The sequence below is a fragment of the Didymosphaeria variabile genome, assembly GCF_027946475.1.
Source record: "Didymosphaeria variabile strain IMI 356815 chromosome Unknown scaffold_5, whole genome shotgun sequence".
Taxonomy (NCBI): Eukaryota; Fungi; Ascomycota; class Dothideomycetes; order Pleosporales; family Didymosphaeriaceae; genus Didymosphaeria; species Didymosphaeria variabile.
Window position 1 is genome coordinate 1,476,400 of NW_026611624.1, and position 27,255 is coordinate 1,503,654.

The 27,255-nt window shown below is 52.0% G+C and overlaps 10 protein-coding genes across 10 annotated transcripts; 4 read left to right on the top strand and 6 right to left on the bottom strand.

The window, feature by feature from the left end:
- Nucleotides 1-783: 783 nt before the first annotated feature.
- Nucleotides 784-1,503, bottom strand: N0V89_006950 (uncharacterized protein; the record flags this gene model as incomplete). Its single annotated transcript, XM_056215716.1, has 2 exons — nucleotides 784-1,192; nucleotides 1,268-1,503. 2 exons carry the CDS (start codon nucleotides 1,501-1,503, stop codon nucleotides 784-786), a joined length of 645 nt encoding a protein of 214 aa, XP_056069963.1.
- An 825-nt stretch (nucleotides 1,504-2,328) lies between these two features.
- Nucleotides 2,329-3,531, top strand: N0V89_006951 (uncharacterized protein; the record flags this gene model as incomplete). Its single annotated transcript, XM_056215717.1, has 1 exon — nucleotides 2,329-3,531. One exon carries the CDS (start codon nucleotides 2,329-2,331, stop codon nucleotides 3,529-3,531), a length of 1,203 nt encoding a protein of 400 aa, XP_056069964.1.
- Nucleotides 3,532-5,597: 2,066 nt separating this feature from the next.
- Nucleotides 5,598-6,284, bottom strand: N0V89_006952 (uncharacterized protein; the record flags this gene model as incomplete). Its single annotated transcript, XM_056215718.1, has 1 exon — nucleotides 5,598-6,284. The coding sequence occupies one exon, from the start codon at nucleotides 6,282-6,284 to the stop codon at nucleotides 5,598-5,600; it is 687 nt and encodes a 228-aa protein (XP_056069965.1).
- A 556-nt stretch (nucleotides 6,285-6,840) lies between these two features.
- On the bottom strand, nucleotides 6,841-8,883 carry N0V89_006953 (uncharacterized protein; the record flags this gene model as incomplete). The annotated part of the gene is made up of 1 exon (XM_056215719.1): nucleotides 6,841-8,883. The coding sequence occupies one exon, from the start codon at nucleotides 8,881-8,883 to the stop codon at nucleotides 6,841-6,843; it is 2,043 nt and encodes a 680-aa protein (XP_056069966.1).
- A 1,534-nt stretch (nucleotides 8,884-10,417) lies between these two features.
- N0V89_006954 (uncharacterized protein) lies at nucleotides 10,418-11,008 on the top strand (the record flags this gene model as incomplete). Its single annotated transcript, XM_056215720.1, has 3 exons — nucleotides 10,418-10,544; nucleotides 10,595-10,692; nucleotides 10,775-11,008. The coding sequence occupies 3 exons, from the start codon at nucleotides 10,418-10,420 to the stop codon at nucleotides 11,006-11,008; spliced, it is 459 nt and encodes a 152-aa protein (XP_056069967.1).
- Nucleotides 11,009-13,127: 2,119 nt separating this feature from the next.
- N0V89_006955 (uncharacterized protein) lies at nucleotides 13,128-14,438 on the bottom strand (the record flags this gene model as incomplete). The annotated part of the gene is made up of 3 exons (XM_056215721.1): nucleotides 13,128-13,845; nucleotides 13,898-13,976; nucleotides 14,381-14,438. 3 exons carry the CDS (start codon nucleotides 14,436-14,438, stop codon nucleotides 13,128-13,130), a joined length of 855 nt encoding a protein of 284 aa, XP_056069968.1.
- A 742-nt stretch (nucleotides 14,439-15,180) lies between these two features.
- Nucleotides 15,181-16,932, bottom strand: N0V89_006956 (uncharacterized protein; the record flags this gene model as incomplete). The annotated part of the gene is made up of 4 exons (XM_056215722.1): nucleotides 15,181-15,395; nucleotides 15,452-16,152; nucleotides 16,200-16,678; nucleotides 16,726-16,932. The coding sequence occupies 4 exons, from the start codon at nucleotides 16,930-16,932 to the stop codon at nucleotides 15,181-15,183; spliced, it is 1,602 nt and encodes a 533-aa protein (XP_056069969.1).
- Nucleotides 16,933-20,274: 3,342 nt separating this feature from the next.
- Nucleotides 20,275-21,387, bottom strand: N0V89_006957 (uncharacterized protein; the record flags this gene model as incomplete). The annotated part of the gene is made up of 1 exon (XM_056215723.1): nucleotides 20,275-21,387. The coding sequence occupies one exon, from the start codon at nucleotides 21,385-21,387 to the stop codon at nucleotides 20,275-20,277; it is 1,113 nt and encodes a 370-aa protein (XP_056069970.1).
- Nucleotides 21,388-22,693: 1,306 nt separating this feature from the next.
- Nucleotides 22,694-24,280, top strand: N0V89_006958 (uncharacterized protein; the record flags this gene model as incomplete). The annotated part of the gene is made up of 5 exons (XM_056215724.1): nucleotides 22,694-23,136; nucleotides 23,187-23,497; nucleotides 23,551-23,708; nucleotides 23,761-24,063; nucleotides 24,113-24,280. The coding sequence occupies 5 exons, from the start codon at nucleotides 22,694-22,696 to the stop codon at nucleotides 24,278-24,280; spliced, it is 1,383 nt and encodes a 460-aa protein (XP_056069971.1).
- A 532-nt stretch (nucleotides 24,281-24,812) lies between these two features.
- Nucleotides 24,813-26,833, top strand: N0V89_006959 (uncharacterized protein; the record flags this gene model as incomplete). Its single annotated transcript, XM_056215725.1, has 4 exons — nucleotides 24,813-24,869; nucleotides 24,923-25,576; nucleotides 25,628-25,754; nucleotides 25,803-26,833. 4 exons carry the CDS (start codon nucleotides 24,813-24,815, stop codon nucleotides 26,831-26,833), a joined length of 1,869 nt encoding a protein of 622 aa, XP_056069972.1.
- Between the last annotated feature and the right edge of the window lie 422 nt (nucleotides 26,834-27,255).

Consider the following 27,255-nt stretch of genomic DNA (forward strand, 5'->3'; position numbering starts at 1 on the left):
CCCAGATTGACATTTCTATCTGGGGTGAAGGCTGCCGCATCTTTAGGCTTGGACTTTCCAGCTGCGGTTCTGCTCGGGCTCTCGTTGCGCATACTGTACACGCCTTTCCCATGGATTCTCTCTCCTATCAACATCGAGCGAATCCCCCTATCACAACGCCGCGCTCAACTTCGCGAAGCAAAACTCGACAAATCCGAATATACCTGCACTGAGTTGCTCGGGCTTCTTCCTCGGGAACCGGGCAAAGGCTTCCTCGGGCACAAGATTGACCAGGCTCACATCGTAGGCTTCTGGGCAATGGCAGCATCTACCAGAGCGCATACTGTGAGCCGTGATGACGTTGAGCGGTTCCAGCGCGGTGATTGGGGAGAGACAGTTGCGAAGAGGAGGCGTGGACGAGATGACGTTCTGCCGTTGTGGAGAGGCGGACCGATTATCGTAAGCTGGCATAGCTGGGCGATAAGAAAGGTCCTGGACGTGAGGGTGTATGAGGAAAACCCAAGGAGGGTATGATGCACATGGCTGCGCCGTATGTACTTGCATTACAGAGTGCGAACGTGTTATAGCGTCCTTGTCGTTTATCAGCCTTGGTGTTTGGATTCATATCCTTGAAGCAATAGGGCGACATGCGAAATAATCGGAGCTTCCCCCAGCACAACGTTCACGCATCGAACACCAGGCCAATGGATTTTGAAATGATGGAGTCAATGATGGAGTCAGTGATCGCTGTTACTAAATGATATATTTCAAATCGAGATCTGCCTGTCAGATCATTTCAGCGCCTCAATGAACCTCAATGTTTGCCTTTCCACTACTATTGTTTCCCTCCGTGGCCATGACCATATAGTTATGAGTTCCAGTCTTCAAGCCCGCTCCCTTCCACGCCGCGAAGTGGTTTCCAACCGTCACCATGCCTTCACTTCTCACATCCTGTCTCACGCTGAAGATTTGCCTGAATGTCGCGGTCCCTTGAATTGATGGCTTGTTGACCCTCATCTTCGTCCGCACAGAGTAGACACTGCCATCTGAGGTCAGATTGGTGACCATCTCTCCTTCAGGGGGAGCGGCGGGCTCATGGTCGGGGTGGTAATTCTCGACTATGTAGTATTCGATTAGAGGGTTGGTTGTCCAGCCATACACCGTCAGATAGGCGTAGCCATTGGGTTCGAAGGAGCCTGTCCAGTTCACGGTTCTGCATGAAATTAGAAGTAGGCTTCTGATGCATTGCTCCTGCCTGCACACAATCATCGACAACGGGAGTGCATACTTGGAAGTCGAACCAGGGTTCCAACCCTTGCCACCTACAAAATTGCCAGTGCCGTTCCAAGTGACGGAGTACGCACCTTCGGCAAGGTTGCTGTATTTCACACTGGCCGCAGTGTCGGTCCAAAAGGTGTTGTACCAGCTTGCGCGTGCTTGCAGAGGATGGACAGCGTCAGGGCCAGCAAGCGCTCCTCTACAAGCCATCAAAGACAACAAAACGGCTGCAGACTTGTAGAACATTTTGGATCTAGTTGTGATCAAGGTCAGATTCTAGGAGTAAGTGGAGACACCATAGTGTGATTAGGCATCGCCTATACTTATGGCAGACGCCATCTATGCCGGTAGTATGATTGCCGACAGTATTGTGGGGAACCCCACAAAGTTCATCAAAAACACGAGAGTGGCCAAGAATAGTAGACCCTATCAAAAATCTGCTGATATTAGACCCCAAGAATGATAGTCGCACTGCGTTGACGATTGGTGCGCGATCCTTGCTGGACAAGCTCGGACAGCCTAAATAAGGCGAGTGAACGACAACGAAGGGGCTCGTGTATGCTCCTTGGTGATAAGAACCTGATGGGCTCGCATTGGAGGATACGTGGTGCGTAGATCACGAAGGAGGCGTCGTCTGTCGGCCAAAGGCAATCTTCACCGATGATCAATCGAGAGGCCGTCACCGGAGCATCGGCATCCTCAGGGCATTCAAGAATAAGTTCGACAACACGCGGAGACACATACTCATCATTGTCAGTCTCGCACGCTCCTCGATCTCTGACTCGACGATGGTTCGAGATCATGAACGACCACGGCAAGCCGAAGCCGAAGCCGAAGTTCGGATGTTGATCCCGACCGGTTATGTCATGTACTAGAGTAGACATCAATCGGCTATGCAAAACAGACATCAACTTTCATGCTGAGCACACGACGACATTCAATTTTCAGTCACTCCCGATGTCGCGACCTCTTTGTAAGGCGGCGCGCCGTGCAGCCCTCTCTCCATCACATCGCATGAAGCACCTATCAAGACGATGTCAGCCCTTCTCAACCTCACAACGGACACGCATCATGGAAACTACAGGCTTTACACAAACGCAGCTTGAGGTTCGTGAAGCCGTTGGCGCAATATGTTCACAATTTCCAAACACCTACTGGCAAGAGCGCGACCAAAGCGGCCAGGATCCCAAGGACTTCCACGCGGCCCTCGCAAAAGACGGATGGCTGGGCATCGCCCTCCCGGAAGCGTTTGGAGGCTCAGGTCTCGGTATCTCGGAAGCAACCATGATGATGCAGACGATAGCAGAGTCGGGGGCCGGCATGGCAGGCGCGCAGAGCATCCACGCCAACGTCTACGCGACGCAGCCGCTCGCCAAATTCGGGTCGCAGGCCATGCTCGAGGAGACTATTCCCAAGATCGTGTCGGGACAGTGGCGCACATGCTTTGGCGTCACGGAACCCAATGCAGGCCTCGATACCCTACGGTTGAGTACCGCTGCGAAGAAGATGGATGACGGTACGTACAGCATCACAGGGCAGAAAATCTGGATCACGTGCGCGCAGGTCGCGGACCGCATGATCCTACTTGCGCGCACCACACCTCGTGAGGAAGCAGCGAAGCCATCCCAGGCGCTCTCAATCTTCTGCATACCGCTCGACCGCTCCGCACCGGGGCTCGACATGCGCAAGATCGGGAAGATGGGCGGCCGGGCCGTCGACGCAAACGAGGTTTTCTTCGACGGTTACCGCGTGCCCGCATCCTCGCTCATCGGCGAAGAAGGCCAGGGCTTCAAGATAATTCTGCACGGTATGAATGCGGAGCGATGTCTGCTAGCCGGTGAAGCGCTGGGCTTGGGATACGCCGCGCTCGCAAAGGCCGCGGCGTACGCGCGCGACCGCAACGTATTCAACCGCCCTATAGGCAGCAACCAAGGCGTTGCGCACCCGCTCGCGGACGCATACATGCGGCTAGAAGCTGCGAAGCTGGCGACGTACCATGCGGCGCGGCTGTACGATGCGTCGAAGGATGATGCGAGTATCCGACAGGACGCCGTGGGTATCGCGGCTAATAGCGCTAAATACGTTGCTGCCGAGGCGGCCTTCAATGCGTGCGAGAAGGCGGTGTTGGCGCATGGAGGTATGGGGTATGCGGTCGAGTACGACGTTGAAAGGTGGTTTAGGGAATGTCTCGTGCCGAGGATTGCGCCTGTTAGTAGGGAGATGATCTTGAATTATGTAGGGGAGAAGGTGCTGGGGCTACCCAGGAGTTATTGAAATATGGGTATATTTGTTCGTGTATATAGGTTTGAGGTCAAATTGCATGCAATCTTTGGCATGCATCGAGTGGCACGCGACGAAGATACCGTCTCCCGGAACCTGGCGCACATGATTGATCTCGTCCCTGGAGGCACTGCCACGTTTTGACACGGTTGTAGTATGGCAGGATGATGAAATCCTAGACACAGTGAACAGCAAGTGGCAACCAAGGTACGTCTCTCTAGCCTAATGCTAGAATGAACGTATTTCATGAAGAGGAGAACCTTTTGATGTAAAGCTTGAATGGCTGAGGTGAAAAGTGCATCCCCTTGAGAAGTCAGGGTAACTCATGCACTGGACTGCACTGGAGCTAGATGTATGGTGGAGTGAATCATCGCATCGCCAATCTATTATCATGCATTTTTTTTATCTCCCCAAAAGAAGGAATCTTGGTGTCACGTAGCGCACGAGAATTCCGGCTTAACCTGATGCAACACGAAGATATCCGTGCTTATATATCTGGCTCGTGTTAGCCTTCTATAAAAAGAGACGGCAGAGTACAAAGCAAGCAAAGAGCCGCACAATGCTGCCGCCGTTACATAGCTCATGTGCAGTTGTAACAATAACTTCTTTTGTGCAGACTCATTTCGTCACCGCCGACGAAAGCAGCAACTTCAGGCTGTTGGACTGTGGCATGGAAATAGTATAAAGCTTGCAATAAAGTCCGCAGTATGTCCTTACACTAGATTTACCTTCTGTTACTCCACAATATTCAATTGAACCTGCATCGGAAAGCCAGCATTCAAGCGGCGGTCCTCCATCATGAGGCTGACAAGCGCGACGCTCATTGTTTTGCTCAGTCTCTTTGGCGCGAGTGCCCAGAGAATCATCGACCTCAAACCCAAGGTGTGCGGGCCCAAGTTTGCCAAATGTCCGATCGGCTCGTACTGCTCGCGCACATTCAGATTCTCCGAAAGCGGAATTTGCATTCCCAGGTTCTGCGCTAACGGCTTCTGTCCGGTGTACTCCACGTGCGACTACACTGGCAGCGGTCGTGCGGCCAACGAAGGGCGCTGCATTCAGGACATATGCAACACACGCGGAAAAACGCAGTGCCCGTATGTACCTTGATCCCTTTCTGTTTGCCTTTATAGTTCCGATCGAATCCAGAAGCTGACAAGATGTGCACGTCATCAGTCACGGCTGGATCTGCGAGATGAGTGGCGTGGATTTGGAAATCGCGGACAGCCCAGGTAAATGTAAAAGACAGATCTGTGGCACGAGAGGCCATCATTTGTGTCCGAAAGGGTGGGAGTGCGATATGAGTCGCGTTGACCCCAATGTTGCGGATGAACCGGGAGTTTGCGTCGAGACCTAGAATTGATGTATTCAAGTAGTCGGGAGTTGCAAGAATAGAAGAAGAATGTTGAGATGTTTCGATGCCAGGGAAACGAGAGTCAAATGAACAAGGCTTCGTGGAGGAAAAAGGGAGACGATGACTGTTTGATCGTTTTCTCGATCGTCTGTCATTATACGTACTCATACAATTCTGTGAAGAAATTTTTAGATCAACGTTGCAGACCTACTTATACGCAGGTCTCATATGATGAACCGCACAGAGTCCAGGCTCGAATGCTCTGTCCCAGACATCGAGTGTCATCTGCGTTAAGGAACTCCAAACATTACGATACCACATATGGCCTTCGCAGCGAGATCTTGTGACGAGCATGGACAGTTGAAGACAAGTAGGCTATCCAGGCTATCCAATCTCTTGAAACGATAATAGAACATTTTCTGATGAACGTATCAATATTTGGTCTTTCATGGTGAAACGTGAATCAGACACGGAGGCTTATTCTGGTTACGAGGACTTTACGCAGTATCTAAGACCGTAAATGGGCTGAAGACCTGAACCCGGTTTTCGATGCTCAAAAATCGCTTGCACGAACTCTAAATGCATGAGTGCAACCCACATTCAGCCTTGGCTGTTTGTCTTCGATTCATACTAATGATCGGCGGCGATTGAGAGCACTCTACGAAGCAGATCACAAGATTACAACATTGTTGCCGAGTAGCGTACAAACTCACACAATCTGCTTATCCCACTTGACTGGCACGTCAGATGCTCCTCTGCCCGCAACCTTGTGACCACTGATCGCAATGTCTTTCCAGCCTAGTGGTCCGCACGTGATGGTTCCTTTGAACTTTCGACAATCGGCCCCCGAAAAAACGATGTAGCCCATGTCTGTTGTCACCACCTCAGACCCCTCAACTATGCCATTCCAGCGAAGCCAAAACTTGGGTGCACGAAAACTGTTTTTCTCGAACCTTCGGAACCGTGCTGGGTCCTCACTGTCTCGTTCGCTCTCGGGATCCTCAGCGTCGCTCGCATCACTCTCGTCATCTCCTTGGCTTTCATCTCTCTCATCATTTCCGTCATCATCTTCAATTGCCTCTGCTTCCACCTCGTTCACGGTTGAATCAAGGCTCGCCCGACTTGCGGCGAGGATTACTGCCGCTTCCAGCACACCAGGGAATTTGAACTCGCCAACTATACCCGCTCCATTTGGACTCAAGCGGTACAGCTCTAGCGTTATCTCTTGTTGTGAATTTCGCTGATTCTGCTTGCCTTGCCCTGCAGCGCATTTGCACGTATAGCTTCCAAATGTTTTGTGGATGTCAAAAGGTCGATTACGGCGATTGGGTCTGTTGTGGACGCGATTGTGCATGTGGCGAGAGGTGAGAACGTCAGTCTGCCAGTCGTCGTCCATTGTGTAGTTTTTGGGCATAATAAGTCTTAGCAAAATTTATTGATGTGCCTAAGCGTGGCCTCGCCTTGTTGCTTGGGCTGTATGAAAGGACTAATGGTGACGTCATTCATTTTGTCACATTGTCCACTGAGCACTCTGCCCGGCTAAGTACTTGCATTCCACCCATACTTTTCTTTCCTCTCTTTCGAGAGGTCCGCTGAATACACCCTAATATTGAAGCCTTGTAGCACGTGTCGTTAATACGCACAAAACCTTGGAATGCTAGTGTTAGCACAGTAAACAGATGCGCTGACGAATCTAGCTATTCTCTAGTCTAATTATACCACTTCGGAAGATCATTTAGCATGGGCGAATATGCTACCTTGATTAGGCAAGATTCTTGTTTTGTTCTACGAGCCTAGAATAATGAAGCGCTAAAGCCTGGATCAGAAGAGCAGAACCTTCCTTCAAAAATTGTAAGCATGTTGAACCTCTGAATCAGAGTTTATTATCTGAGTGTAGGTCATACGATTATTTATTCATGAGTCGTTCCTCGTTTCTATCTATGTCATGTCCTTTACAGGTTGATCCACCGGCCCATCCATTCTTCTACAATCTGCTTGGCCTCATCGACAAGACCCATATCGAGCAGAAGTTGCGTCGTTCCACGAACCGCCGAGTCAAGAGCCGAGTATATCCAGGCGTGCGTGTAGCTTGTATGCTCCCCGATGAAAATCGTGTTGGCCTCGGTCTTGTAATATGCTGGTAGGTAGAGATCTTGCTGACCAAGAAGGGGATCAGCCCAAGCGCCAGCCTGATGCTCATCAACTTCCCAGCATTGTCGCTCATACGCGCCGGTGAATTGCTCGGCAGCAACGTCGCCGTGTACTTCGACCATGGCTCGCTGAACGCGGGCGACGTGGTCTTCGGTGCTCAATGCAGCGAGTGAGCGCGCAGAAGTTCCACTGGAGTATGAAGCAAGGATCACACCTGGTCTGGTGGAGTTGATCTGGTATGAGGGGTAGCAGACAGAGCCAATGCCGTAAATGTCCACGGCACCGCAACCACCGATGATAGGTTCGTCCAGATGCTCCCAGAACCGAGTTTTATATCTGAGAGACACCTTGCAAGATTGCGCGTAATTCATCGTTTGAATGGCCCGAGACAAAAGAGACGAGTACTGCGGGAGTTTCCATGTCCTGACTTTGGAGAAAGGCACTGCGACCACGGCATAGTCGTACTCTTCTTTCTCGGGCTCCATAGCAAACTGGTCCTGACGCCAAGTGAGACTAACTTTGCCCGTGTCGTTGTTGTACATAATACCATCAATCTTACGACCAAGAGTAAGCTTGTCCTGGACGTGCGGATAGAAAGCGCGAGGAAGCGATTCCAGACCTTTGTCGATAGTTCGCCAGGTTGTAGCTCCAAAGTAGACGGTATCGTAAAGATCCCACATGGGGTCGGAGCCTGCGCCGGCGACATAGTCGACCATATCGGCGCTCATGTTCAGATGGTACCTCAGGTAAGCAGCCTCGGACCAGTGGAACAGGCCCCTCTCAATGGCCTCCTTGTGAGCTTTGTAGATGCTTTGGGATGCGTTTCTGAGACGCTCTGGGGTCTCGTCGTAAAAGGCTGCGAGCGCGTCTTCAGCTTTTGTGACGACTTCTTCATCATAGTCATCTGGCTTAGCTGTAGGTAGTACCAAACTCGAATTGGCTTTAACCTGGGCTGCACTGGGGATGCGACCGTTCGGCAGCCTGTACCCATTGGAGTTGGCTGGGACATTCGGACTTGCCTGGATCCAAGGAATGAAGTTGACTGCCAGTGTCGAATCGTTACCGTTCAGCTTGTTCAATGTGTCGGCAAGCTGGAAGACCATCTTGTGGTCGTTAATATCAAGCGTCTCGTTGGTATCGGTATATTTCGTGCTGACGGGAAATCTCATCGGGCCCATTTCCTGGTATTGATATTGATCAGGTGTCGTTCCGGCGAGGTACTTCGTCCTAATACGGCCTCCAATACGCTGAGAGCTCTCAGTAATGTGCCAGTCGTTGATTCCGACAGATGTCAATAGATGGCTTGTCAAGAGACCGGACATGCCTCCGCCAACGATTGCGATCTTCTTGCTTTTCTCGACCGCGACGAACGACGCACTATTTACTTTATTCTGGAGATAAGCGACGCCGTCGAACCATGGGCCACTCCAGTCTGAGATCTTGGACATGTCTTCTCGTTTCTGGTAGTTACTGGTAATGGCAATGGGTTCCGAACGGCCAATGAGGGCGGATCCAGAATATGCATGTAGACAGCCTCCATGAACAGCTTCATCGGGAACAATCCAAACTAAACGTTCTGGACGGGCATCGCGTCGGAAAAAGGTCGATCCAAGCTCGTGGTGTCGTTCGTGGCTGCCAGCCATGTCACACGCTCCGTAGACAATTTGGACATCTCCTTCAAAGGAATCATCGCCGTATCCAATGTGGACATTGTGAACAGAGTCAGAAGCAACCTTGAAGGGGCCCTTGAAAAGAATGATCTCTGAGCGGCTGTTGAGGGGCCCAGCTACAACGCTGCTTGCCAATGAGAGCACAGCAGACGAAGCTTTGAAAACACCTTTCATCTTGGAGGAGGTTCGAGACGACAAGGGGGTGCGGAAGGGAAGGAATTGACGAGGTGTCGAAAGTCAGACGATCGTCGCACAGCACTCATATGTATATCTTCAAGAGAGCCAGCTTGCCGGTATCGCAAATACATCGGTCAACAATTCTACATCAACCTCGTAAAGATCCGAGCTTGTCGGCAATTGCACGCCCTTCGATAAACACTGCCGTACCATTACCACACTTCTACGCCCGTGCTGACTTGAGAGTCTCGCGATAAGACTGCAAAAGTTCGCCAAGACACGTTCAAGGCACCCATAGCATTGAAAATGGGGTACCGACTTGTAAGCACCCCGCTCTCAGGTGACTGGTCATCTTCGATATCCTTGGGCTGCAGTCGGGATGGCTTGCCAGTGCGCAGTAGCGCGGAGGCGGGAAGTGTGAGGTCTTTTCGATGAGTGGAGATCGACACTCCGATGCAACTTCGTTATCTTTTACTCCGAATCGACAACTCGCAACGCAAGACCTCAGCACAGCGGTGCATTTGTGAGGTGATCAATTGACCGGTCACCTGGATCTTGGACTGTCATTGTGGAAAGCGAAACGGCGTAAGAGAAGGCAATGCTGTGTTGAAGACTGCGAAGTGTGCGAGGTGTTACACTTCGCGGTTTACGCCCTTAGTGTGCGCTCCGTTCCGAACGACGCTGTTCACTGCACGCTAAACTCCGCGTGAGCACCCCACAGTACCGGCTCTTCTAGGACCAGATCTCGGCCGGGCTTCCATAACGGTCCGTACACGTGGGTAAATAATAGAAATCCAGGTCAGCTTTAGGGTCTCCATCAGAGAATTAGTGGGATCCATTATCTCGGGCCAGGGTCGGCAGTCGGTTCATGCAGCTAATTGCACTGGTGGCACTCGAAGCGAGCCTTGATACTGCACAAGGTTACTCCTACCCGTATTGCTTGCGCTAGCCTTCCAGGGATCTTTGAGACGACGAGTCTTATCTCTACTTGAATACGACTATTTCTTTATCTCAACTTACGTCAATACGCCCTCCCGCCGTTACGCCCGCACGTTATCAGACCCTGGAGGCCCAGCCTACGTCTCCCCCCGCTAGGTAGACCCCACAGATGCACCGCTGTCACCCCGTCGTCGCGGAATGGATTTGAAAGCATGCGCGCGCGTTGCGCGTGTAGATTGGGGGTCTGACTCGTACGATCGGAGCGTTCCACAACGTTGATGTGACATAGAGAACCAAGATAACGATGTCCGTCGGCGAAGGGCTCCGCTGGCCGTGGTCCTGGCCGTCGGGTTAACCAAGAAATGCCCAGAGGTCGGCGCCTTCAACAATAGAATGGGGCCTTGGTTATGATAGAGCGAACTCGGATGTATTCGAAGGGCGTAGTGGATGGAAGTCTTGGTGAGCAGAACAGCTTTAGAGCGGATTGAGCAGCTGCGCCAGTCCGAGCTATAAGACCGAAGAGCTTCCTGTTGTCAGTATCGCGAAACAACTTTTAAGCTTGTCTCTTTTCTGGACGCTCAGATTCCTCAAAATGGTCCAACTCACCCAGATCTTTACCACTCTTCTACTCGTGGCAGGTGTTGCTCTTGCAAAGCCAACACCGAAGCTCGCAGAACAGCCAGTAGTGACCTACTTAGGCACGCAGGGTCCTATACTATGTTAGTTGAATCGGAATATAGCTCAGAATTTATGTTGACCGCAGGAATAGCCAGCGGAGCTTGGACGAGCAAGGGCATAGTCTATACCTCAGGCACAGTACCATCTGTTAACGGTACCATCATAACGGGCGGGATCGAGGCACAAACCGTACGTACTATTTCGACTTCATATCAACGCATCTTGAGTCTCAGGTCGCAACCTTTACTTGACTCTTGCTGATAAATTTCAGGCCCAAGTAATTAAGAACATCGCCGCCACTCTCGAGGAGGCTGGCACCTCGTGGGACTATGTTATGAAGACCACGGTGTTCCTTGCGAATATGAGTGACTACGCAGCCATGAACGAGGTTTATGCGGCAATGCTTCCAACTCCGAAGCCAGCACGGACAGCCGTTGAGGTGGGGAAGCTGCCTGGTAATTTCCTGATCGAGGTTGAGGCTATTGCAGCAATTCCTGATTCGTAGGAAGCTCTTCGTTGGTTGGTGTCATCTCTTGCAATAGACCAAACAAATAAAGGGAATTGAACACTGAGACCGATCCCGTTAATGTCGACCCGTAATGTTTCGCTAGGCCGTGAGAAATTCATTGCCTACTGTTCCATGCTCTTACTACCCAACGTAGATGGGTCTTCATAGTCTGATACGTTATAGCTTCTCCTACGATTTTGCGGATTGCACATGGTTATTGAGAAAATAGTCAAAACTTCATGAAGTGATGTTGTTTAAACTACCCGTAGACCTGCCGACAGCCAAGCCAGCACGTCATCTGCACGCAAGCACGCCATGCTCCAGCACCTCTGACCCCGCGACCCGGTCACAAGGCACACAACCTTATCACCCCTGTGGGTCCTGGCCTACGGGCCACTCCGCGATAGGGTCCACAGCATTGGTATGCGCCTTGCAGCGGCCGTTAGATCTATGCCAAGTTAGACAGAAGACATCTGGAACGACGATCCCACACGTGCAGATAACGCAAGTGGTACGTTTATTCGTCTAGCAGAATTTGACCTGGAAGGCATACACTTGATCTTACATAGGATCACCCTCAAATTCCCTGAGCAAGGTGAGCAAACTATCTTCTTCCCACGCCCATCTTGTCGTCCCCTCATGGGTCGTCCCCTCACGGGCCCTAGTCTCTAAAAGACACATGTTCATCTTAGTCTCTTTATGTATTATGGCTCCTCGGACCTTCATCATAGCCCACTGTTCGATTCCGCACCGTTACCGCGAATCTGCTTATCCCACGTCTACTTGAGTCTGTTAGGCGGCTTTCTATCTTTTTAGATCCTATTATTTATTTCTTTGAACCTTACTCTTCGATATGCGTGGGGCGTAGTTCGATCGATATCCGCAAGCATTGAACTGAACTTACTCTTACGTGCAGCGCTTAGTATCTCAGCCTTCGTTGTTATTGTACACAATTCGTTATTCGTTTTGTTTTACGACGCCATTGTTCAGGGTCCGGTATTTTGGCTTTAAGACGAATCGTTGTACCGGCCAAGCAGACTGGTAGAGCTGCTCTCAGGCACGGATAACACATGACCCAGTGGAACTGCATGTATCTATACCTCTAGGTGCCTATTAAAATTCAACAACTCTTGCTGCTTTGGTTTTTGCATTTATTAAGGGCGCCAGGCGTAATTTGCACTCGCTGGAGTGACAAACCCTACTATCGTTAGCCGCTGTGATCACCTTCTGCTCGCATCGCATACTTACTGGCACTAGTATTTGACAGCTTCTGCCAAAGACAGCTTTTAGTTCGAACAGGAATTCGTCGAGAACATGTTTGCAGCTTGCAAGAAGCTTTTCGTTACCTCGACGAGACCCTGGTGACCAATACCACGCGCTCAACCACCTTGAGACTCACCACGGTGCCCGCACGGTGTGTAATTTGAGAATGACTTTGGACTTGTAACTTCCACACTTTCACCTGACCTGGCGTGAGGCAGCTAAATCCGCACTTGCCACGTCGTAAGCATCACAATACTAAGGTCAATGATGTCGCCGTAGATGCACTTCAATAACATCTTGAGAATTGGTGGACAGAACAGTGAAGCGTTAGCTAAGATTGAGGAGAGCCTGGAAGCGTGGTAGTTCCTGGGAAATATAACAATGAAGTTTAGGTTTCTTTGAATTGATCAGCTTCTACGAATCAATTCTCTAACTAACGTGGCATTCGAGGTTTCCCCGTCTCAACTACCTCATGATTTTCTTTCTGTCCTATCTCCGGCTCCATTACTAGTCGTCTGAATGTGAACATCGAGCTGGTATCGATGTATCAGATAGTGGTTGTTCTCTTACGCCTAAGTACATTTGCTTCGCTTAGTATCACGTAGCACGATCGAATGCGCGAGTCTAAGAAAAAGTTCAAATTCAATGTGCTCACGTGTGCACATACTGCGCGAGGTCTTTCCAGTCCAGAATTCTATCATCTTGCAAAGTCAGATCTAGCAATTTCGTTCAACATTACATTAAGGTGTCGTGATCAGGCCTTCGTAACTCTTCCCTTCCCTTCAAAGTTTGCTCTCATTAGCCTTGCCAAACCCTCGGTCCGGGTACGGTATAGTTCTGATCGTACAGTCAGTCATGGCACGAAAGTATGGAGTAGTCCGGTATAAGTACGCACCTTTGTCGTCAGGTCACCTCGAACCTTCCCAGAGACAGCGATGCCAGGATCTGCATCACAGTCAGTATCAATCAAACAACTTCGTGTCCCCTTGAACCACTTACCAGTCAACTTATAGCCCCCCGGAAACTGCACCAGATACTCATCACTTGGCACAAGCGTCCCCTCACCTGCGACCTCTAAATGCGCACAGTCCGGGTAGAACTGAACTGGGTTCAATTCCAGCATGATAATCTCATGCCTGATCATATACCTGCCTGGCTTCAAATCCTTCGGCACAGTCACGTTCCAGTACTCCGTCCTCCTATTCTCCCAAAGATCGTTCTGGAACCAGCCGTCTTCCTCGCCAATGGCGTACCCGTCGCGCAGCCCCTCTTCCGCAATCTTGAACCATTTGAGGGTACTAGTGTCGGTGATGGTCGTGCAGTCCTCGCCGCAGGAGGCCATGTATGCGACGACGGGGCCAAGCGTGTGGGGCCAGCCGAAGCCGTCGGGTGTTACCCAAGTGCTTCGGATCGAGCTTCCGGCTGTTACAGAGGCGTGGAAGGTGCCGGGTACTGTGATTCCTTTGTTGTTGCAGGTTATATTTGTGGAGGCGGGATCGCTCAGGGGGTTCATGTGCCATGAGCGCTGGATCAGGTCGTGTTGGCCTTCATACGGGTCGGACCACACGTAGCTGACGATCGTTTAGCGAGTGCGCGCGAAGGAGACATGACGGATGGATTTACCCTGTATAGTTTTTCCCGTCAATCAGATAGGAAGTTACACCACCGTGAGCGAGCGTAGTGCCACTCAGTGCGGCGAGAGCTGTAGCGACCGTGAGCTTCATTGCGATTTAAATTTGGTCAAGGACTACAATGGTTGCACTTCAACACAATCATGGTCCTCAATCTTTATACAAAGTGTCGCAGTATAGTGTTGTCGGAATAATACTTGCCGTGGGCTACTGCATCGGGCACGCATATGCCCTTTGCAATTGGAAAGCTGTGAGCTGCCAATTCTGGATCGCACCAGTGCAGTTGATTGTATATTGGTTTAGCCGCTACCCTTGGTCCTGTTACGGGTAGATTAAGCAATAGCCGATTCGATACTTTTTGTGACTGGGATTTGCTTCGGTTGATGCCTTGGCGGCCATGTTAATAGAAGCTTGGTATACTAGGACTCGATAAGACTCTTTGAATCGTTAATTCAACAACAATCGATAAGCTTACTGTACTCGGGGTTCGCTTCGCTGAGTGCTTGGGAGATCAATACCTGATAGGGCCTCATACGTGCGAGTGATATCGATCAGAACTCCATCGAAGAACAATCGCAACCCCACTTACGCATAAAGCTTGAAAACGTATCGTAGAGCCCTTTTCCAATCTAAGAAGCGTCCCATTGCGATGATGTGAAGTATTCGAGTCTGGAGTATTGATGGGAAGCGTAGCTTATGTTTCGGGGACTTTTTTTTGCACTCTTGCCGTAAGCCGTAAAGAAATACTGAATAGATGACTTGTGGTTATCCTGCCAGTATGACCTTTTGCCGGTGTGGGTCAACTGTCAAAGTAGACATTCTTGTCAATACTGTTTCTTTCAATGAAATTGACCAATGCGAACAATTTACGCATAAGCTACAAGGGCGGGAGAATCGCGAGCCCGTCAGAAAGCGTAAAGAGAAAATAGTAGGAACGGATTGTAATCAGGAGGAGTGGAAGACTTGGGATAGGCGAGCCGCCTACATAGGTCTAGCGCGAGGTTGTTCCACAGGCCACGCTCCTTCCCACTACATTGACTAAGGAAGTCGTCCCTGTGACAACTAGCAGCCATTGCCCCTGGTAGATGACAAGCAAATCAATGGCAGTGAGAACTTCACATGTTTCGGCGAGAGGTGGTGTAGTAGGGTGTGGTATAACAAGTATCTACAAGTACGTAAACGTCCACTCTCCTCTCCCACTCTTACTTTCAACGCGGATCACACGTCTCCACCTCTTTCCTTTTTCAATGTTCAGCTAGGCGACTGATACAATGTCTACTCGTCGTCGTTGACGTCGATGACGGTCTTCTTCCACTGGCGCGCAGGAATGCGACGCCTGAACATAATGTCGATCTCACGGTACGAGCGACCCTTCATCTCAGGAAGACCCCACCAAGCAGTAACGAGACAGACGAGCGCGGTACCACCCCACACGTAACCGCACTTGCCGCCGAGGTTGCCACTGTTTGGGTTGAGCATGTAGGAGGCGACTGTTCACATGGCATTAGCTTTGAGCATCTTTGAAAGGTTTCAATGAGTAACTTACGGAAGATGCAAGGAATTTCCACAATGTAGTAGGTGGCACGACCCATGCCGGTGGTGAGAGGCCTGAGACGGATGGCAGATGTCTCTCCGATGATGACCCACGAAGCGGGAGCCGGGCCGAGAGTGAACAGCACGGAGACGATAAGACCAAGAGAGGCTTGCGCGTTGCTCGCCGCTTTGCTGACACCAACCGAGCCCGCGACACCGAGGGCAACGAGGAGGGTCAAGTTGGCGGCCGAACCCCACAGGTAGATGGAGCGGCGGCCAAAGTAGGTCGTCAGGATCCACGAGAGCATGACGAAAATCATCTGCAGGGCGGATGTGATGAGACCGAGAGCGAAAGCAGTGCTGACTCCCATGCCGGCCTGCTTGAAGAAGTAGACGGCCTGGTTGGCGATGAGATTACCAGTAAGATTCTGGGCGGCGTAAACACAGCAGACGATAAGCGTGCGGCGGAGATCGGTGCCTTTGAAAAGCTCGATGTGGTTGGGTTTCTTCTCGCTCTTTTCAAGGTCAATGACACGCCTCATCATGGCGACTGTCTCGGTAGAGTTGACTTGAGACCTCTTTCCGAGGCGTTCGACTGCCTTGGCAGCTTCCTCGGTGCGACCCTTGCGAGTCAGCCACCAGGGAGATTCCGGCGCAAAGAAGATGAGGATAGCGAGGGGAGTGGGGAACATCCACTGCAGCGCAATTGGGATCCTGGCTTCGGTCAGTGAACGACTTGTAGTATGGATCAGATGACTGACCTGTAGGCAGAGGGACCCTTGACATCGTTGTAATGGTACGTCACAGCGCCGACAATGATACTTCCGACGGCCCAGAACATCTGCAGCATCTGCGTGGCAGGAGCGCGCAGCTTGATTGGCACGATCTCAGAGCAGTACGCAGGTGCGTTAGCAATGAAGATGCCCCACGGGATACCCTCGAGTAGCTGAGAGACGAACATGACGGGCAGCGACTTGGCGAAGTACATGGAGAAGATGAAGACGTTCAGGAGCATGAGTCCGGTCAAGGTGGCCCAACGATATCCGATGCGGCTGGTCAAGGGACCGGCGAGGAAGACACCGATGAGGGCACCGAGCTGGCCAGAAACCTGCAATGCCGACTGCCACTTGGTGACGACGATGTATTCGCCGTGGGCCTCAGACCACACGCCGAAATCCTGGGTAAAAGAAGGCAGGGCGAGGAAGTTGCCCATGAGGAAGACATCGTAAGATTCCATGATCTGGGCGGTCAGCTGCAATGCTCATCGAGGGCTTGAAGGGAGCTTACAATGGTACAGGACATGACAAAGGCCCAGAACGAGGCCATGGGATAGGCTTTGACGGCCTCCATGACAGTCATGTTGTGCTCGGCATTCTCTGCCTCAATGGCACCCGCCTTGAAGGCGCTGATGCCTGCCTTCTCCTCGTACACGTCGTGGTGGTCCACATTGTGTTGGATCTTGGACTCGAGGTCCTGGTCTGCGGTAGCTGCCATTCTGATGTGCCCAACGGTCGGGAGTGGGATGCAGATGGGCTGCGTGAGTGGAGGGGGCAAGGGCAGGTAAAGTAGGGCACGACAGCAGCAGCCGCTAGCCCCAGCACAGAGCTATGCGCCGGGCGCACGATGCGAACGCGCCAAAGTCCCCGCATGCTAAACTCGTTGTGGCGCCGGCCTTCATTGCGGGCGCGTCGCTGTTGGTGGAGAATAATGGATCCGGGGTAATGAGGGCCGAGGCTATTTTCCCCGTGGGCGACCTCAGCGCTAGCGGAAGCCATCCCTGTTGCAGAGAGCATCCCCGCATCCTTCCCAAGACAAGCAAGAGCGACAGGCCAAGCTGGCTAGAATGCTTGTAGAAGCCCTCCGTGCAATCCGACGGCACCGAGCACCAGGCTATCGAGCTCCTGCTTGATGAGCTACCTGAAGGGCCTTGCTACCCAGCTTCTGCGCCGTTTTGTCGCGCGTTTCGCGGGAGGGGAGGACCAGACGGGAAATTTTGCGGGGAAGTGGGCGACAGCACAGAAGCGGAAGCTACCGCATTCGTCTTGTTTCCAGGCAGAGATAAGAGACAATGCTGAAGGTATGGGTGTTGCCCGCCTAACCAACATGCAGGCGAGCCGTACAGACGGATCAATTCAACGCGTGTCGGTGCGCGGGCCGCTCTGAGCGGCTCCATTACCCGTGGAAGGGAGACACGCCGCTGTCTTCTTTCTCCGTGCATGGTGGATGGCGGGCGTCGCAGTTCGCAAGGGCGGGGTTGGATTGCGTCCGTTGAGCCGACACCTCAAAGCGATGCACCCCAGTCGAAATGTGCTTTAGCTACAGCATCAGGAACCCAAGATCCAATAATTGCCCACGTGCAGTCTTGACTCCCAGGGCCGGGCTCACGGCCTCTTCACGTAAGCGCTTCGAATCTGCAGTGCTGAGGCGCTGGTCACATGCGGCGCGCTAACAACCTTCAAAGCATCAGAACTCCCACATGATCCAGAGCAGTGCTGCGATGCTGCAAAGTCATTCACAGCCGGGTTATATGGCAAGGGCTTTGGCTTGCATGCGGCAGAAGAAGGGTGGGTCCGACTCCCAGACGAGCAGTAGTACCATAGGTATACGGAGTAAGGGGGCTGCGACTTGATGCTCGTCGTGGTCAACGAACACCACCACATGTTCAATTTGTAATCTTCAATTTGTGTGCCACGCGGGGAATGGCTCGCCTGGTGCCGCTTGCGGCTGGTCTTCGATCACCCACGCGCAGGCCTTTGAAACAAACACTGCGAACCATAGGCTGTCGTGACTCGTGCCTTGCTTTTCAAAGCGGACCCGACCTTGGCTGTCGGGTCTGGTTCCACATCTTGCCTAGCGAGGCAAACGTCGTGCCATCACGTTACGCGGAGGTGTGGATCCGGGGCGTCCGGTCTTTGTGGAGCGAAACGTTCTCTGCATGTTATCTTTCCTCCAACAGTCCGCCAGTACTTCGCGAGGCTGGCAGCGCGTGCATGAGAGCCTGCACATGTGGACTACCAGTGCAAAAGTGTACATGTCACCATGACTATTGGGAATGCAAATGGACAAGCCGGCTGATAGACGTGTGATCAGCGAAACGGCCAAAGCAAGCCACGGCGCATCCGATCGCAGTGGCGCCATCGCCGCATGCCTCAAAAGCTTGCCTCTACGACCATGAGCTGGGCGCTCAGTAGTGGGTGAGATGGCGCTCTAGTCTGGTGCGGCTCGCTAGAAACATGGTCCGCTGGTGTGGTCATGCACTCGTACGCTAGGACCGGCCTTGTGCTGGTAGCTGTTGTAGTTCGACATCGCTCGCACCTGGAATGTCGGATGCACCACCCTTTTGGGATCGGAAACGTGTATGCGTGGTCCGCTGTTGGAGCCAGCCAAGCGGCCATCCATTTGTTCCATCAATGTGGAAGCGACAGAAGTGAATCGGGTCCGACCCTCAGTGCGGGTATCCTCCTGATGCTGGGCAGGCCGTAACACGCAAGGCGTACGAGTTACCGAGGTTGAAGGGGCGTCGTGGGACAGAGGTCGAGACTTTTATCGATATGGGAGCAGAAGGTGCAGGAGCTTGACGGTCAACGCCTTCCGAGGGACTGGGCGGACTAAAAGCGTTGCCGCAACGAAGCGGCTCCATCATCAAACCCCCATCAGATTCCCCTCGCATCTCTGTACTAGGTAGGTAAGCGACAGCAGGAGTTGGTACAGTTACGTACATGCAATGGGTGAAGTGGCATTCTTCAGGCGCGTATGAGAGATCGAGCCGCCGCAGTCGGAGGCGTCAAGGAAGAAATCGACCAGGTTGCCATGGCCCGCGAAAATACGAGAGGAGCGTTCTAAAAATCTCGCCGTAATCGATGTGTCGCTACGAGCTACATCGTTCGAGTCGACACGGCGTATTCACTTTGAATGAGACTTCCGACATGTTTCTCACAAGCTCTTTCATTGTAGGTCAAAAGAATAATCACAACAATGGCATCGTGTGCATCGGGTTGCGCCTGGTTCTCGGTGTATCGTGCGGTTCGAACAAGCATCCAAATTCCAAAAGAGTTGGGGTCCTCGGCGCGTCGCGGTCCAAAATAGATGTAAGAACATGAAGGCCGGTGTTAGGTTTTCGTCCAGGCGAGATATCAAGCTGTCATTGGTGACCGTATTTATGTCGATGCTTGTTTTGATTGAATGTCATTGTCGTCAAGACATTCTGACTGGTATTGCTTCAACTCCGACGTGGTGGAGTTTGATCGTACGGGAGGCGAAGTGATGCTGAGGATTCAAGAACAAGATCTTTGCAAGACCACAGCATACAACGCGGGAGCTCTCGTACCAAACACAGCGTCCCGTCACTGGTCAGACAATGAAAAACGCTCGAGAGTGGAAACTTCAGGCTCCTCTTTGGCTCCGCCGCCCTTTCTTAGGTAAATTTGGCTATCCCGCCCTCGGTCATGCCGCCCTTCACACTTGCAGTGACCTCCAACTTTTGTTTAAGTGGTTAATACCTATCCGCTAAAGAGCTCATTCAGTTCACTAATACATTTGCGTAGTGTAGGCACCGATTCTGCGACTTTGATTCAAAGACGTCGTGCAGTACTTTGCGAGCAGTAATCTGTTACCTAGCAAGAAAAGGGAATGCGAACGGGCGTATCATAGCTTAGAGCTCATCCCAGTTCTCTTGACAGTAGGAATCCTCGAACTTTTGTCTGAATTAATAGATCACGTATAGACAAGGGCGGAGGTCTCTGAGAAAGGAGTCTTATTGTTGTTAAGCGCACCACTGTCCGACAACAAACGTAGGGTATGATCGTCCCGTCCCTTTGCCTGAGGACAAATATAAGATTATCGCACAGCAGCATATTTTTCCAGATACCAAGGCTTCGCTCTCCCGATGATCTCCTTCCTCAGTAGCTCTTCGTCCACCCCGTGCTCCGCAACATAACCCTTTTCCTCCGTCAGAATATCAACCTGCACCCACTTCAGGAAAGCTCCAATCCCTTTCATATTCTGCTCGATGCCTTTCTCCCTCAGGTAATCCCAGCCCTGTTCCAGCCGTTGCTCCGAGCACCATGATTTAGCCAGCGCCTTGGCAAGCTCGCATTTTTCAGCCTGGTCCACCGGCGGCTTCTTCGGGGCGGGTGTAAAAGTAGGCTTGAAGTGCCCACCTTTCGTCTTGAACCAGAGATCGGAGTCGGAAATGTAGGGCACGAGCTTCCAAACTAAGCCTTCGCCTTCGCCGCTTATGCCGAAGCTTTCTGCAAAAGGGCAGTGGGCGGCGATAGTGTCGGCGAGGGCTTCGAGTTCGTTGATCGTCTTGTGCGGTTCTTCTGGGTAGAGAATAGAATGGTAGGTCCCTGCGCGGGAAATGTTGTAGATGTCGTCTTCTGGGGCTTCGATGTCCGCGTAGTCGTTGTCTGTGACCCAAGCGCCGTTGATCTTGGCGGAGATGATGACGAGACGACGGGATAATCTGGAGATGGCAACACCTTTTCGGATCTTCTCGCCGATCCATTCGCCGGCTATAGTGATGGGCAGCTCGGTGCTCAGAGTTTTGTTGGGGTTTAGTTCCTTCCAACGGGTTAAGAACTGATCACGAAGCCTGAGAATCGTAGGTTGCTTCCATGACATAGCATTTGCGAAACCCAAGTTATCTGCTGTTTTAAGGAGCACCGCATTATTCCGGGATTGCAGGATAATGATATTGTCACTAGTAACTAGGATGTCTGCATGGGTGCCGTGGAGCTTGACGGTACCAACGATAGGAATAGGCTCGAGTGTAGGTTCTTGTTCAGGGCTGTCTGGATTGCGAAGTTTATATCTGAGAGTCTTGATCACCTGGAAAATTGGATTTGGTGAGCTATCGTATGGAGTGTGATGCAGAGCGCGGAGACTCACCTCTTTGATGTGGGTGGTGATCTTAGGATAAAGCGTCGACTTTGTTTCAGAAGTGGCCATGATTAGAGAGAGTAGGCAACAATTGACTTATACGTAGCTTCTCAAAAGTCCAACGGCTGCGCAACCAGCTGAGGTCGCTGAAGTGTTCGCAATGATACGATACGAGATAAAGTTTGTCAAATCAGCACTGTGGTGTAGAGAGACAGATTTAGTTTCGAGACAGAGCGGTGTACGTAGATTGTGAGGAAGCTATACGATGGAAGTCGCATGCAAATGAGATAAGGCCACGCGCAGTTATGACTCTAACCATGGGACGAAGATCGCGCTGGCTGATTCATAACATGGGTGCTGTGGCGCAGCTCCTCAGGCGACCAGTTTCCATGCATCAGGCTTAAAAATACTCGGCCATGTTAGGGACTCAATCGAAGACATCTCCCAATACGCGTCAATGTAGCTATGTGGAAGTGTGAGGGGAGGCTCGTCGCTTCCCGATCTCGAAAATCGAGCGCTGATTGGCTGATTAGCGACGCCCTTGTTGGCCTGGCGCGCGGCTATTCGGTCCAGGAGTGACAACCACTTCATTATCACGACTACGGTCGAAAATTAGACGTTGCTCACCATGGAAACCTTGTCGCGATGCGAAAGATAATACCGCTCTTCATTCAATATGCCTCTCCGGCAATCGATGCACGGCCAGCTACGTGATGATCCGCGAGGGGCATCACCTCATGCCTACAGACGTTCGCGAACGGTTCGAACCGCGCCATAGACTCCTACACGTATATGATACTCAGTGATATGACGGCCTTCCATTGTGGATCGCACGAGAAGAAACCGCTCGATATACCATCTTGGGTATACACAGTATATCATGAAGTGGCCCTCCTCACCTACCAACCCTGACAAGGAAAACACACTTCCAACGAAACAAGGGAAATTGAATGACAAAAGGAATAACAACCCATGAGATATCGATTTACAAAAAGCTCTCATCAGGATTAAAACAGCAGAAAATGCCCATGTGGCCCCTCTTTGTCCTGAGTCTTGGCGGCGACGATGCGGCCCTATCACTTCGGTGGGGTTGCTTGACGTTGGCGAGGGTAAGGCCGGGCATTCGAGGGTTGCTTCGGGCTAGATTCGACAGTATCTCTAGCAGACGATCGAGTGATCTTGCGATTACGTATCTGTTATCAAAGGCCGGAATTATATGCGGCCTTGGCCGGAACAAGTTCCGGCCTTCGCCATATAAGCGCGAGTTTTGGAGTCTCAAACGCTCGACCATCGAGTACAAGAGTCGGTTTTCGACAACACAAACTCAGATACTTTGTTACCTGAGCTTTCTCAGAATATCTCAAGATCGTTCACCATGTCGGTCGATATGTTCGAATTTCCGGTCCTAGAGGACACCCGTCCCAAGGACCGCTCCCTTCCTGCCTTCATGGTATCGACCAGCAGGGGTTTCCTCCCACGCCAAGAGCCCCTCGAGAAGCTTCCAGTCGAGTTTCAGGCTGTGGAATCGTTGCTTCAACGCATGCCTATCAAGACACTGTCCGGTGAGCCTGGTTTGCTTGCCAAGTTCACCTTTGGCGAGACTCTTGACAAGGAACTACCAGACCTCAGTGATGAGGTCGAACAGTACCGAGATGACCTTGTTACCATGAACGCTCTCTATCGCGACTACTCCTTCCTGGCTTCAGCGTACCTTTTTGAGCCTTGCCATGAGAGATTTCTTAGAGACGAACCATATGGACTTGGTAGGCAGAAGCTGCCTCGCAGTATTGCGTTGCCCATTGTCAAGATTGCTGAGATGTGAGTTCGACCTCGCTAATGATAGCTTTTGGACTGACCCACATCCTCAGCGCTGGATTTAAGCCTTTCATGGAGTACGCAGGTTCCTACGCTCTGTTTAACTATCGCCTCCAGGATCCTGATCAGGGATTAGACTACGACAATTTGCGCCTGATCCGCGCCTTTGAACATGGGCTTGACCCTACATCCTCAGAGGCAGGTTTTGTCCTCGTGCACATCGCTATGGTCAAAGAGTCCGGCCCGCTCGTCAAGGGTACCGTCGACATGCTCGAAAGCTGCATTGCAAAGGACCGTGAGAGGTTCGACGATGGGCTGAGGACCGTGGTAGATGCCTTGAAGAACGTCAATGCGGTCATGAACAGTGAGTCCACCATTCAACGCACTTCGGTGACCATAGTTTGACGGCTGCTCTAGCAATGTGGAACCGCTCCAAACCTCAGAGCTATACTCATTTCCGCACCTTCATCTTCGGCATCACATCGCAATCCATGTTTCCCAATGGTGTTATCTACGAAGGTGTGAGCGACGAGCCCTTGTCTTTCAGAGGCGAGTCAGGAGCCAATGACAGCATGGTAATTTCTCTACCCTCTTCCGACTCCCTTCCACACTCCTGACTTCACGCAGATTCCCCTGTGCGACAATCTGCTCCAGATCCAAATGCCTACAACACCCCTCACAGAGATCCTCCAAGACTTTCGTCAATACAGACCCGGGAACCACCGCGAATTTCTAGAAGCAGTGCGCGGATGCGACGAAGCCTCGGGTGTGAAGGAGTTTGCTCTCGCCAACCCCATCTCTGCGGCACTGTATCTTCAAGCCTTGAATGAAGTCAGGGATTTCCGGTGGCGGCACTGGTGCTTCACACGCGAGTACATCCTCAAGCGGACGATGCATCCGACTGCAACGGGTGGCAGTCCTATTGTTACGGTATGTGAAGCTCCTCGTCTGTTGGTGGGTCGAGCTGACAATGTCTTAGTGGCTACCTAATCAGCTACAGGCTGTGCTAGAACAGATGGCCAGTACGGTTGAATATTGCAAAGATGTGCATGGTGTTGGCGATATCATGGAAACGGCGAACAATCAGCGCGAGACATTGAAGAAGGAAGTGGCTAAGTATTGCGGTGAACGCGGGGTCGCTCCTTGACTGCTCGCACAACGACATTGAGCCATTTGGTCAAGCGTACATCTATGCATTGATACCTTAACTCCGTTCTTTCCAATCCGTATTCAGGTCCTTCTCGTGTTGCGCCCTTGAGTGTGGAGGGCGGGTCTGTGGCGGTGCGGCGAAATCTATGATGATAGGACCCATAGCCGCATACGAACCGCAAGCCCTTCGTCTATTGGCAACCACGTCGTCTTCAAGCCATGATCAGGCAGTGAAAATGCACTATCTCGAACGTGACTCGTGATGTTGACGTTGAGTCACGCGCGGTGATGGTCGTACGTCCCAGCGTCATCTGGCTATGACTGTTATCGATAGCTGGTAGGAGCTACTAAATACCCCAGCTGCCCCACGCAATGGCCTCCAGCACGACGCCATCCCATTGCGATCCATTCTCACGCCCCAATGCTAGCTGCAACACGTCTCATGGAATATTCGCGTCCAATACGAATATCAGCACACCGACGAATAAGAAACACCACCACCTGAACACCTACAGTCGCAACAACGCATCATGACCTCACGCCACGCTCCTAAGCAGAGTCCCATCGATCGGCGCAAGGGCGAGAGCGTGCGTTTCCACGTTTCCGACCATGCGTAGGAGGTGGACGCTGACAATCCCAGGCCCTCAGCGATTTCGCCGACTACGTGCAGAAGCAGCAAGCCCTGCGCCGCCCGCCAGGCCAGAAACCCGCCGACCTCGAAGAGCATGACGAGCTCAGCATCCTCGACGAGCTCGGCCTCTCCGACGACACGACACCGTCCCTACCGCTGAAAACGCTGCTGCTCCACCCCGCAGAGGACAATGTCGACAAACTCGCTGAGTACATTGAGGGGCGCCTGGCGGAAGGCCATGGCGAAGCGCTTTTCGACCTGGGCCTCGAGGACAGTGGCGATTCGATGGCCTTCTCAATATCTGACTGGGAGTCTGCGCTAAGAAGAGTGGGCGAAGTGTGCGACAAGACCAAAGCGGATTATAAGCTGCTCATGACGAGGAACGTTGGGGCGGATCCGGAACTGGAGGTTGGACCTAGGGATGCGAAGGATACGGGAGCGAGCGGGAAGCTGATTCTGCGGAGAAGGCCGGAGAGCGTGGATGATGTGATCGAGACACGGATAGCGGTTGTTGGCAATGTGGATGCGGGGAAGAGCACGATGCTGGGGGTTTTGGTGAAAGGTGGGCTCGATGATGGGAGGGGGAAGGCGCGTGTTAATCTATTTCGGCATAAGCACGAGATTGAGAGTGGGAGGACTAGCTCGGTGGGTATGGAAATAATGGTGAGTTTTCCGCATCGTATGGGTACGGCACAGAAGCTCATACCGTGGCAGGGCTTCGACAGCAAGGGCGAGGTGGTCGTTTCCAATGTCGCAGGGCGAAAATTGACCTGGGAGGAGATCGGCCGGAGGTCCGCCAAAGTGATTGGCTTCACTGACTTGGCTGGCCACGAGAAATACCGTGAGTTGATGCTCAGTGAACTATATAGACTGCTAATTCGATGTCCAGTCCGCACCACTGTCTTTGGTCTCCTCTCCAGCGAGCCGAATTACTGTCTTCTTATGGTTGCCGCCAACAATGGTCTCGTCGGCATGTCGAAAGAGCATCTCGGCATAGCCCTAGCTCTCAACGTGCCTGTAATGGTCGTCATCACCAAAATCGACATTTGCCCGCCCCAGATTCTGGAACAGACGATAACGCAGTTGACCAAAATCCTCAAGTCACCAGGAGCGCGCAAAATCCCAATCTTCATCAAGAACCGAGAGGAGTGCATAAACACCGCCACACAATTCGTGTCGCGGCGAATCTGCCCCATCTTCCAAGTCTCTAACGTCACAGGCCACAACCTCGATCTCGTCCGCAGCTTTCTCAACATTCTGCCCCACCACGGTAATTACAATAGCTCTGCACCTCTAGAATTTCATGTCAACGACACCTTCTCCGTTCCATTCGTCGGCACCGTCGTCTCGGGCGTTGTCAAATCTGGCGTCATTCACACTGGCGATACTATCCTCATCGGCCCTGACTCCCTCGGTCAGTTCACTACCACAAAGGTGCGCTCCATCGAACGAAAACGAATACAGGTCCCCGGCTGCTCAGCCGGCCAATCTGCGTCCCTCGCGCTCCGCAACGTACGAAGAAAAGACGTCCGCAAAGGCATGGTCGTCCTGCACAAGAACGATCCTACCACCGGCGCTGAGTTAACTCCCAAGGTCTTCCGCGAGTTCGTTGCCGAAGTACTGATCCTCTCGCACGCTACCACTATCAAGACGAAGTACCAGGCTATGCTGCATGTGGGGCCTGTATCGCAGACATGCGCTATCATCGACATCGACAGGAACTACATTAGGACGGGTGATAGGGCGCAGGTTGCATTCAGGTTCGTGCAGAGGCCAGAGTATTTGACTGTGGGCGATCGCATCCTGTTCCGAGAGGGTAGGACGAAGGGCTTGGGTATTGTGAAGAGGGTGGGATATGATTCGAAGCATCCACTGAACCCTGAAGCGGCGAAGGAGGGAAAGAAAGCCGAGGGAGGTTAATGGGCGTATCAGTCGCTAGGGCATCGCGCGGAATAAGAGATGCATTGTAGATACATATGTATATATGTTTCAGTTGGGGTGCTTGAGAGGTGAGGAAGTCTGATGAAGTCGGTCCCGTCACAATAGCGTACTGAAGTGATAACACACGGATAGGGCTGTAGGAACGTACTGCGATAATCTCTCACGCATTGGATTGCGTTCTTCCCTTTCGCCGGACTGGGTGGTTAAAGTGCGTATCAATAATGACCTGGTAACACTCCTTCGCCAGTCATACAAGAAAGCTTGGCTTTATTACGGTTCTACAACGGGTTCGACGCAGGACGGGGAGGACGAGCGTATCCATACCCCAGTCGGTGCGGTGTGAGCCAGTGTGACGAGGGAGGAGAAGTATCGCATCAAGACAATTCCACACGTGTAGTGGT